Source organism: Octopus sinensis, linkage group LG11, assembly GCF_006345805.1.
Source record: "Octopus sinensis linkage group LG11, ASM634580v1, whole genome shotgun sequence".
NCBI lineage: Eukaryota > Metazoa > Mollusca > Cephalopoda > Octopoda > Octopodidae > Octopus > Octopus sinensis.
Window position 1 is genome coordinate 47,684,510 of NC_043007.1, and position 11,624 is coordinate 47,696,133.

Here is an 11,624-nt window from a genome sequence, read left to right on the forward strand (position 1 = left end):
TTCTTTCACACTGCATATAAATACTCCACCGTCATTACAACAGTTGTCACTTTATATTTACTATGATAAAGCAAGGACAGAGCCAGTAGTCGAAATTACACTACAGCCACCTTCATGTAACACGTACGATCTAACGTGGTTCTGTTTCTGTATCGATATAACCTTGACTCTCAGTCCCTTCTTATACATCCTTCCTTTCTGACTCTCTCCGCCGAATCTCATACACTCGTAGGAGTGGCTGTGTGGTAAGTAGCTTGCTTACGAACCACATGGTTCCGGGTTCAGTCCCATTCCGTGGCACCTTGGGCAAGTGTCTCCTACTAGAGCCTCGGGCTGACCAAAGCCTTGTGAGTGGATTTGGTGGATGAAAACTGAAAGAAGCCCGTCATATATATGTATATAAATATATATGTGTATGTGTGTATATATGTTCGTGTGTCTGTGTTTGTCCCCACCAACATCGCTTGACAACCGATGCTGGTGTGTTTACGTCCCCGTAACTTAGCGGTTCGGCAAAAGAGACCGATAGAATAAGTACTAGGCTTACAAAGAATAAGTCCTGGGATCGATTTACTCAACTAAAGGCGGTGCTCCAGCATGGCCACAGTCACATGACTGAAACAAGTAAATGTATATATATATATATATATATATATATAATATATATATATATACATATATACATATATATTATCTTATTTAGGGTTAAAAGTTCTATTGCCACCACCATCACCACTAGCAACAATAATTAAGGTCCTGACAATGATGATGATGACAATTAAAATATAAAAAAATCCCTGACAAAGGCTATTTACAACATTTCTAAAAATAGCCCAACAATTGCTGCCTCGGCCGGGGTTAAGATACAGGACTCTTGACATGTTCAACAAAGCGTGACGCCTAAACCAATCAGCTCAACCAACCAATCAGCTTAAGTAATTGAGTGATACTACACACTGATTGGTCAGAATACAGTTTGCAAAACATAGCAATCTGGAGCCTACACAGCTGTATTTAAGGCACAGATTTAATCATCTCGCTATAGTCAAAAATTGTGAAGCATGAACCTGAAGATTGCAGAATTTAATGCATGAAAATACTAGTTCAATCTGAATGAACATTTAACATTCTATTATATTATTTTATTTTATTATATTACATTATCTTATATTATATCATTATAAGATTGTAAATAAAACGTGAAAATCAGACAAGGTTGGAATTCCTTTTATTAATATATTCTTCTATACACAATCACACACACCCGTATATATACATATGTATGTATGTATGTATGTATGTATGTATGTATGTATGTATGTATGTATATACATATATAGACGCAGGCGTAGCTGTGTAGTAAGGAGCTTGCTTCCCAACCACACGGTTCCGAGTTTAGTCCCACTGCGTGCCATCTTGGACAAGTTGCCTCGTGCCGACAAAACGGAAACTGAAAGAAAACCGTCATGTGTTTGTGTGTGTGTGTGTGTGTGTGTGTGTGTGTGTGTGTGTGTGTGTGTGTGTGTGTGTGTGTGTGTGTGTGTGTGTGTGTGCGTGCGTGCCGCAGCCAAATTACTGAAACAAGTAAAAGAAAAAAAAAGATACATATGCAAATAGACAGACAGACAGATAGATAGATACATAGATAGATAGATACATAGATACATAGATAGATAGATAGATAGATAGATAGATATAGATAGATAGATAGATAGATAGATAGATAGATAGATAGATAGATAGATAGATAAAATATTTTGACGCCAGCTTCTGACTCACTCGCTACTGAAAGTAGTCGTACTTGCGTATTTTTTTACGGAAACGCACAGTACGAAACGATAAATGAAGAAGGACAATGGGAGACCTTTCGCACTGGGATCGATGTAAATGACTAACTCTCTTCCCCGAAATTGCTGGCCTTGCGCCAAAATTTGAAACCAATATTAAATGAAAGTCACAATGCAGTGAGGGGGCAGAATCGTTGGCACACTGGCCAAAATGCTTCGCAGCATCTCGTCCGTCTTCATGTTCTGAGTTAAAATCGCGCAAAGATCGACTTTACATTTCATTCTTGCGGGGGCAATAAAACAAGTACCAGTTGAGCAGTGAGGTCGATATAATCGACTTATCTCCTTATCCGAAGTTACTGGCCTTGTGCCAAAATTTGAAACCAATATTAACTGGGAGACAAATACTAAAAGAACTGTTTAGGTGCATCTATAGTCCCCCTCCTATCTCTTTGTTCACAGTACCATATAAAAGTCTTCACCGGCCATTAAGAGAAGCACTGTTCTGAAGCAAGGAAGTTGAAATAATTTTGAGTGGTGGCTACAAGTATTTCAGAAGTTTTTGAAGAAAGAACGTCCAAATATTAATAATTATTAGGTAAACAAAATAGAACAAATTGAGTTTGTTATTAATATCATTTTCCGAAGACAGTGAGCTGACAGAATCGTTAGCACGTTGAACAAAAACCCTTAGCGGCATTTCGTCCGTCTTCGCGTTCTGAGATCAAATTCCGCCGAGGTCGTCTTCACCTTTCATTCTTTCGGAGCACTGGGGTTTATGTAATTGACTTACCCTTTCCCACGAAATTGCTGGCCTTGTGCCAGAATTTGAAATCGAATAAGCTTGAAAACGAATAAACTTAATATTATAAATAACTGCTACGACAACACTTACAACGTCAACAATTATAATTGGCTTCGAAATGGGAAAAAGTAAATAAACTACACGTGAATGTAAATTCCTTTCAAATTTTAAACACAAGCCCAGTAATTTTTGAAGGGAGGGGTAAGTCCATTACACTGACCCAGTACTTGACTGGTACTTATTTTATCGACTCCAAACAGATGAAAGGTAAAGTGGATCTCAGCGTGATTTAAACTCAGAAGATAAAGTCAGATGAAATGTTACAAAGCAGATTATCCAGCGTGGTAACAATTCTGCCTGTTTACTTTCTTGTCTAGAAACGTAAATTATAAACAGTAAATAAAAAAAGCATATTTTCATAATGTTTATATTTCTGCTTCAATTTTTATGAATGTAAATATTACATATAATCAGAGCCGGTCAAGAACAAAACAAATTCGAATCAGAATATATCATCCAAACAGCAACCCATCACAGAACACTTACCTGATAACTTCTTTGTTTGTTGTCCATAAATTCAAAGATGGTTTTTCAGAAACGACAGATGGCGATTTACAATCCAGCGCTTCAGGAACTTGAAGTTCACTGGCAATTTTATTATTTTCCCCTTCAACATTATTTTCCACCGAACTACGACCTAATTGAGCATCTTGAGAGCTTTCTGTTACTAAACCATGTTCTTCCGTTTTTTTATCTAATAAAGGGCTTGACGTAGTATCTGTTACCAAACTTTCTGTGTCAGCCATCTTCAATCAAAATGGCAGTGATGTTTATTTTCCGGGGGGCTTTTTATTGCAATTCTTTTCCTTTCTTTCTTGCTTCCCTGTTTGTTGGGTTAAGTTTTTTTGTGTTGTTGTTGCTGTTGGGGTTTTTTTCTCTCTTTTTCCTTGTTCACTTTTTACAATCTTGTAATGGAAAACAGAATTTGCCAGTGGCTTGGTTTGCAAGAAATTGTTTTATTTCCTTCCACCTTTCGAATAATATTTTGTACTAAGAGGTAGAAATTTTTTTTCACAAACTTACAAGTGGCACCGTGTGCTCAGTGCCTGTGTTGCTTTCTTCTTTCTCCTCGTGTGTCTGTACATGTGTGTGTGTGTACTCCGTGACATCTTGTGATGATATCGCTCGATATTGATGAGAAAAGAGAGTTTCTTCACAAACTTTGCAGGTGTCCGTCTCCCCCTCTCTCTCATTCTCTCATTCTCTCTTTTTCTTTCTCTCTCTTTCTCACTTTCTTTCTCTCTCCCCTCCCCCTCTCTTCCTCCATCGTTTTCCCTCTCCCTGTTTATATATTTATCATCTTTTGCCATAGCAACTGTCTAATTAACCTCCCAACCGAGTCTGTGTTTCATGTAGAACTATTTTCAGTTTCATTCCTCTCCTACTCTCAGCTTCCGTCACTCTGTTTTTTTTTTTTTTGGCTGTATGTATATATGTATGTACGTATGTATGTATATGTATATACATGTGTGTGCGCGTGTACGAAAATATGTGTGTGTATGCGTAGACATGTTTGTGTGTGCGTGTGTGTTTTGTATCTGTTTGTTTCTTCTCATCCAAGAGAAAATAACTACACAGTCATATTTCATTTGTTTTATCTCAAATCCACCCGTCTGTTGCTTCTCGCTTCTCCTCCCCCATTTCATTATCTTTCGACAGATGTGGCTGGGTGGGTGGGTTTGGTGGCGATGCATGTGCGCGTGTGCAATGCTTTGGTTTATTCACTATATTCTTTGTGTATGTGTGCTCATGTCCACTTTATCTCTTATGCTTCCCCCACCCCCGATTTCCTTTCTAGTCTCTCTTTCAAATACTACACTACATTTTCCCTTTCATTCTCTCTCTCCTCGCCCTCACCATTCTCTACCTTTCCACCGATGTAACTATCTATCGCTTCCTCTTTCTCTTTTTCTCTCTTCTCTATTTCCACCTCTTTCTCTCTCTCCCTCTTTCTTTACCTTTCCATTTGTGTCTCTCTTTATCTTTCCATCTGTGTAACTATCTATCGCTTCCTCTTTCTCTTTTTCTCTCTTCTCTATTTTCTCTCTCTCTCTCTCTCTCTCTCTCTCTCTGTCCCTCTTTCTTTACCTTTCCATTTGTGTCTCTCTTTCTCTCTCTATCTTTCCATTTGTATCTCTCTCTTTCTCTCTCTTTCTCTCTCCCTCTTTCTTTCCCTTTTCATCGTCTCTCCTCTATCTTTCCATTTGTATCTCTCTTTCTCTCTCTATCTTTCCATTATCTCTTCTCTATCTTTCCATTTGTGTCTCTCTCTCTTTCTCTCTCCCTCTTTCTTTCCCTTTTCATCGTCTCTCCTCTATCTTTCCATTTGTATCTCTCTTTCTCTCTCTATCTTTCCATTATCTCTTCTCTATCTTTCCATTTGTGTCTCTCTCTTTCTCTCTCCCTCTTTCTTTCCCTTTTCATCGTCTCCCCTCTATCTTTCCATTTGTGTCTCTCTTCCTCTTCCCCTCTCACGCTTCCATTCGGCCACACTGTTTCTCCCCATGGCCAATCTGTAATATATGCAACTCTTGCCACATTAACCACAAACCGTTCTAAACGCTGTATCATAAATTATTCATTTCCTCATTAAATACTAAGTTTTTCTTTCTCTTATTTTCTTTTTTATGTTCTTAATACGAGATCCCTGCAGACTCTTTCCCCGCTTCCTTGATGCACACCACACACCTGCCATTTGGTAGATGTTCTCGTTTCATTCGACTCCTTTCCCTAGCCAAAGCCCTGCCACTCGCTGCTCTGTTCCTCACTCGGATTAATGCATGTGTCCACTTCATTGACTCTTTAATGAACTGTTAATTTCGAGGAAATGATAAATGTGTTGTTTAAATGTGATCAAAGATTGAATAGTGGGTGAGTGGGGGGCAATTGGTTTGGGGAGGTAAAATGAGAAATCAGAAACAGACAGACAGACAAGACAGAGAGGGAGTGGTGGAAGTGGAGTAGGAGGAAGAGAAGGGAAAGAAAAAGAAGAGGAAGAGATGATGATGATGATGATGAATATGATGATGCGCATAGGTGGTGTGGTGGTGGTGGAGGTGGTGGAGGCGGCGGCGGCGGCGGCAGCGGTGAAGGTGGTGGTGGCGGCGGTGGCGGCGGTGGCGGCGGCGGCGGCGGAGGTGGTGGTGATGGTGGCGAGAGAGATAGAGAAAATAGTGAGAGTTAAGAAAAGCTTTGAAGCCGAATTTAAGTCTGTGAAATGAGCTTTCAATGGATCCTTATCATTCGGTTAATGTATTCATTATTGTGTCTTATGTCGTGGAGAAAAAGAGAGGTCTAACGTTTCGGACATTTGTCATTTATCGAAAAGAGATAGAGAGAAATACAAATCTTTTCGCTAAGCTGTATAAATTGTAGATGAGAAAATGAGGTTGAGAAAATGTCTCGATAGCGATATGTGGAAAGTAAATGAGAAAGTTAGGGTGAGCTAATGAGTTGTGTGGATGGTGATGAGTAATGAAGAGGTTAAACAATGTAGGTGAATGGAAAATATGGTGAAAAGGTGATCAAAGTAGTTGTAAGATACCTTCTCTCTCTCTCTTATCTTAGAAGAGATAAGTGAGAGAGGGTTGAGCAAGGTGAGGAGGATAAAAACAAAAGCACATTACTCGATAAAACGAAGAGTGAGTGACCCGGCAATAATGGTTCTAAGCAATGAATAAATAAAAGTTCGTAAGAGAAAAATAAAACTAAATAATTGATAGTTCGAAGATGAAAAACCTTGCTGCAATTATGAGCAGATATCTCCAACATTTTACTTCTTCCCGCATAGTACAACTCCTACACTACTCACACCACTAAACAACACAACTACACACTCCACCCACCGCACAACACACCTACACCTCCCACTCTATACAAACCACTTCCCACACTGCACTAGCCTTAGAGGACTTTGCAAGTATAGGCCCCACTGAAGAATCCATACATATTCTTACCTATGAGTGTACAGATTGCTTCATGTGCAACTGAAGTTAGCACTCCTTTTGTAATATCAGTTATGCATGACAACAAGCAGTAAATATGTGCCGATAAATATTAGATGTTCTTGTTGGGTGTGTATCCAATTTTCAAATTTACTAAAGCCCAAGAGGGTGTAAGTCAATTATATTGAACCAAGTCTTCAAACTGGTACTTATTTTATTGACCATGAAAGGATGAAAGGCAAAGTCGACCTCGAAGGAATTTGAATTCAGATCGTAAAGACGGCGAAATGCTACTAAGCAATTTTGCCCGACATGCAAACGATTCTGCCAGCTCGACACCTTTACAACATGTCTAATACTGATTTCAAATTTTGGCACAAGGCCAGCAACATGTCTAATATTAGTTGTATTACAAGAGTGTTCATAAAGAGGCTTTCTACTTCCATACTGAAAATATGGCCAACTTTGTCACTCTCCCGTATGTTTTCTACGAGTCTGTCTGATGAGTGTAGTATACTCTATCCTTCTCCTGTACATTTCTTACATCAAGATCAGTGGTTCCAAACCATTTTTTACCTATGGACACCTTTGATACCTGTTTTATTCTACTGGACTCTAATAAACATTGGATGATTTTAAAAGTCCCATTATATTTTTATGATTTATCATTATTAAGAATGGTATCAAAAAAATTGTTAAAATATGTTTTGCGTATTGTAGAAGTTTAACCAATTTATTGCAGATAAATTTTAACAGTAAAATCTTATGTGGAGCCCCAAATGTCATGAGGACTCTGGTCGAGAACCATTGTTCTAGCTGTTTAGCGATCCAGTCAAATTTTCGATCAGAATGGGTTATTTTATTTGTGAGTTTTTACGACACCATAGATATGTACTTGCAAACGCGCCCTTAACGTTAAACGGAATGCAACTCATTTAAGTGTTTTGCATCGGTAATTAATTTATCAAGTTCAATATTCAATTGCGCAGTGTTTATTTCTTAATCTTTATAGATTTCCTTGTATAATATAGTATATTGTTTATTTTTGTAATGCATTTGTGAATGTTGATTGTAACGAACATATTTCTCATATTACTTTTACATATAACGATTTTATAGTCGTTCAACATATCCTGTAGAGCTTGTTTGATATTCAGGCTAAAGGTATTATTTTTTCGTTGTGGTTATTTCTTTTTACAGTACCTTCACACCGAAATAAATATCTTAGAATTAACGGCTAAAGAATTGTATATCTGGCGATGATGATATCATCACTAATAGCATTCTACCTATGGCCCTTACAGTCTACAATAAAACGCAGTTCAAAATAGAACATTAAAACCAAATACAATCCGAAAGAGAGAGGAGTACTAGAAACATTGATATATCAAGGAATGTTATTACTCCAAAATAAGCTAAAAGGATAATAAAAAAATATGAAAACCATTAATAAATAGATTAAACGCAAATACAGTCCTATCTTTGAAACTTCAATGTTCTAAAAAAAGGTTTTTTTTTTTCTAATGTGAGTGTGTGTGGACTGATATTGATATTGATATATTGTCAACAACCGGAAATTACAACATCACGACAGTGTCTACCACAAAACCACCTCAACCAATAAATGTTAAAATCTTATCGCGATACTTAGCGTCCTGTACATTGGCACAAAGAAATAAAATGATAGAATAAATCTATGATCGATCTAAATGACTTGGTATAATTATCATGTTGTCAGTGATAGCTGAGTAAAGATAAGCAAGTCCGGAATTATTAACGAGAGATAAATTCAAACACTTTCAGGTATTTAACACAAGTTTCTACTGGTTTCCATCGGTGGATGCTGGGTCTAGAAGTTTGGGCTACAGCCTAAACTGAACAGCTTTTAATATCTATTCAAATTCCGCCGAGGTCGATTTGGCCTTTTATCCTTTCGGGGTCGATAAATTAAGTACCAGTTACACGTTGGGATCGATATAATCGACTTAATCCGTTTGTCTGACCTTGTTTGTCCCCTCTATGTGTAGCCCCTTGTGGGCAGTAAAGAAATAAGAAACGTTAGGACGCCAGACCAAAAATGCATAGCTACATTTCGTTTGTCTTCATGTTTCGCCGAGGTCGATTTTACCTTTTATTCTTCCGGGGTCAATAAAATAACTACCAGTTAAGCACTGGGGATGATGTAATTGACTTGTCCGCGCCCCCAAAATTGCTGGCTTTGAGCCAAAATTTGAAACCAATATCTATGCAAACATTAAGGCGGAGAACTAATAGAATCGATACCGCTCAGGGCAAAATGCTTAGAGGCATTTCGTCCGTCTTTATGTTCTAAATTCAAATGTAACCGAGGTCGACTTTGCCTTTCATCCTTCGGAATCGATAAAATAGGTACCAGTGAAGAACTGAGGATCAACGTAATCGATTCCTCCTCCAAAACTGCTGACCTTGTGCTAAAATTTCAGATCAATATCTGTGCAAGTATTTGTTCGTTGAAACAATAGGTTTCTTGAAGCATGACCTGTTGTGGTGATAGTGTGTTAATATAGAGAAGAGGCGTTATAAAATGTGTTGGAACCAGTTATATCAAATGTGATGGAGCATTAAGCTTCAGAAACAAAGAAGAAGGAAAAAAACAAAACTAAGATAACCATTTCTTTCGTGACCAGCTATTTGATTAAATATTTAAAAGGTCCACATAGTCATTCATTCGTGGATGTGGATGTGAGTGTAGGATTGCGTATGTATGTATGTGGGCGTTTGTGTGTATTCGCGTGTGTGTATAAGTGTGTATTAAGTGTGTATTATACTTATGTGCGTGTAGTGTTTCGTGTGTGTTTATGTGTATTATACGTGTCAGTGTGGTTTTGTGAATGTGTGTATCATGCATGTGTGAGTGTGTACTATGCATGAGTGTTTGTGGTTTTGTGTGTGTGTGTGTGTGTGTGGCTTTGTGCGTGTGACTTTGTGTGTATGGTTTGTGTTTGTGGTTTTGTGCGCGTTATACGCGTATGTGTGTGGTTTTGTGTATTATGGATGTTCGTTTGTGTGTGCATGCGTGCGTTACTAGGCGCCATTAAAGTTTCAAAGAGTGATTGTAAATAAACAACATTACTAACCCTAACTACTCTCCGCATAACAACAACAACGGTGTCGACGTCGATACCACCACCACCAACAACAACAACATGAACTGTGTCAATCCTATTCTGAACCCTTAATCTCTCCTCTACAAACCACGATAAATTACAAAGAAATGCCAGATAATGAAGCATAAACTAAGTTAAAATGAAGGAACACTTAAAAGGACATGTGAGGGGCACGAATTGTTGTCGCAGTATATTTCAACTGATCGCATACATTTTTTTTTCTTTATTCTTTTATTTGTTTCAGTAAAAGGACTTCGTCATGTTGGGGCACCAACTTGTAGGGTTGGCCGAAACAAACGGAACCCCAGGATTTAATTTAAGTTTCACACATTTCTGTTGTCTTTTCGAAGGTAATACTGAACTGCTATGTAACAAGATCGATTATTGGGACCGCCTTAAAGCCTTGAAACTCTACTCTCTCCAGCGCCGCCGCGAGCGGTACATCATTTGTACGATGTGGAGAATATACTGCCAGCATTGCCCAAATGACCTGAACATTAGTTTCAAGGTTCATCCAAGGCTGGGAATACGGGCTATACGTCCCCTGCCCAATTCAGGATCACAACACATAGGTACCCTGCGACACAATTTCTTTTCCTCAACAGGCCCTGCCCTGTTTAACGTTGTCCCAAAACTGATCAAAGAGGAAAAGGATCCCGTCACCTTTAAACGTGGTCGGGACAGATTTCTTCAAGGAATACCAGATAAGCCACCCATACCTATTTCTTTATTACCCACAAGGGGCTAAACACAGAGGGGACAAACAAGGACAGACATAGGTATTAAGTCGATTCCATCAACCCCAGTGCGTAACTGGTACTTAATTTATCGACCCCAAAAGGATGAAAGGCAAAGTCGACCTCGGCGGAATTTGAACTCACAACGTAACGCAGACGAAATACCGCTAAGCATTTCGCCCGGCGTGCTAACGTTTCTGTCAGCTCGCCACCCATACCTGGATACAACTCACCCAACAAGAACTCACTACTTGAATGGACCATAATACCACAAAAACTTACAAAGGATTTAGATAATCCTATCAGATGGTGCTATTAAGTTAGACATGGCCTGGACCAACCTTTGGTCGAAACATATTTAAGTTTTATGTATATATATATAAATGGAGTTAAACGCAGGTGTAATTCAAATTCTTTTACTTCCGACACATGTTTCGAAGATATCACTAGTATTATTCCAAAGGAATAAAATGGTGTGAAACAATGTAATCTTCTCTTCAGGGAAGTGTAGAAATGAAACTCGTCAATAAGACATTTTAACAGAAAATGATGGATATGTATAATGATTAATTGGACGCTATTAATATTGTTTCAAAAAAACTTTATAGGATAAAACGTCAGATGTAGCCTATGGAAAGGGGAGGGATAAAGTAGAGGAAAACTAAATAAATGAGAAGTATATGACTATATGTATATTAAATAAAACCTTATATACTAGGAAAATATATATTTAGTGAATGTGAAATATAAAAAGAAAATTAATGTATAGATTATATATAATGATAGAGATCACTTATATGAACTAAGGGTGTGTTTTTGCCAATGTTTACATTGGTATGCACGCTCTATAACCGTGTTTAAAAGAAGAGTTTTAGAAAAAATAAAAAATAGTTCAGAATTACAGAGAAGACAGAATTCCTAGTCTTTATCCATAAGGTATCTAGATTGAGAATCAACCAATCTAAATTAAATTGTTTATTGTGGCCTTTAGATCCCAAATTAATTTACTAAGCCCTGTACTGTTACGTTTATTTCTATCCCTAAATGAAGAGTAATGATTAGAAATTCTTTTAGATAACTGGGAAGAAGTTCTTCCTATATAAAAATATACTTGATTACAAGTAATAATTTTACACTGCTATATA

The 11,624-nt window shown here is 37.8% G+C and overlaps 1 protein-coding gene across 2 annotated transcripts in view; it reads right to left on the minus strand.

The window, feature by feature from the left end:
- LOC118765416 overlaps positions 1-3,922 on the minus strand; it is a 124,523-nt gene extending 120,601 nt beyond the window's left edge. For both annotated transcript variants that reach the window (XM_036507459.1, XM_036507460.1), the window contains exon 1: positions 3,139-3,922. In XM_036507459.1, coding sequence (XP_036363352.1) covers positions 3,139-3,398 — 260 coding nt within the window. In that variant the 5' untranslated portion in view covers positions 3,399-3,922. The remainder of the gene's footprint in view (positions 1-3,138) is intronic.
- Positions 3,923-11,624: the final 7,702 nt, after the last annotated feature.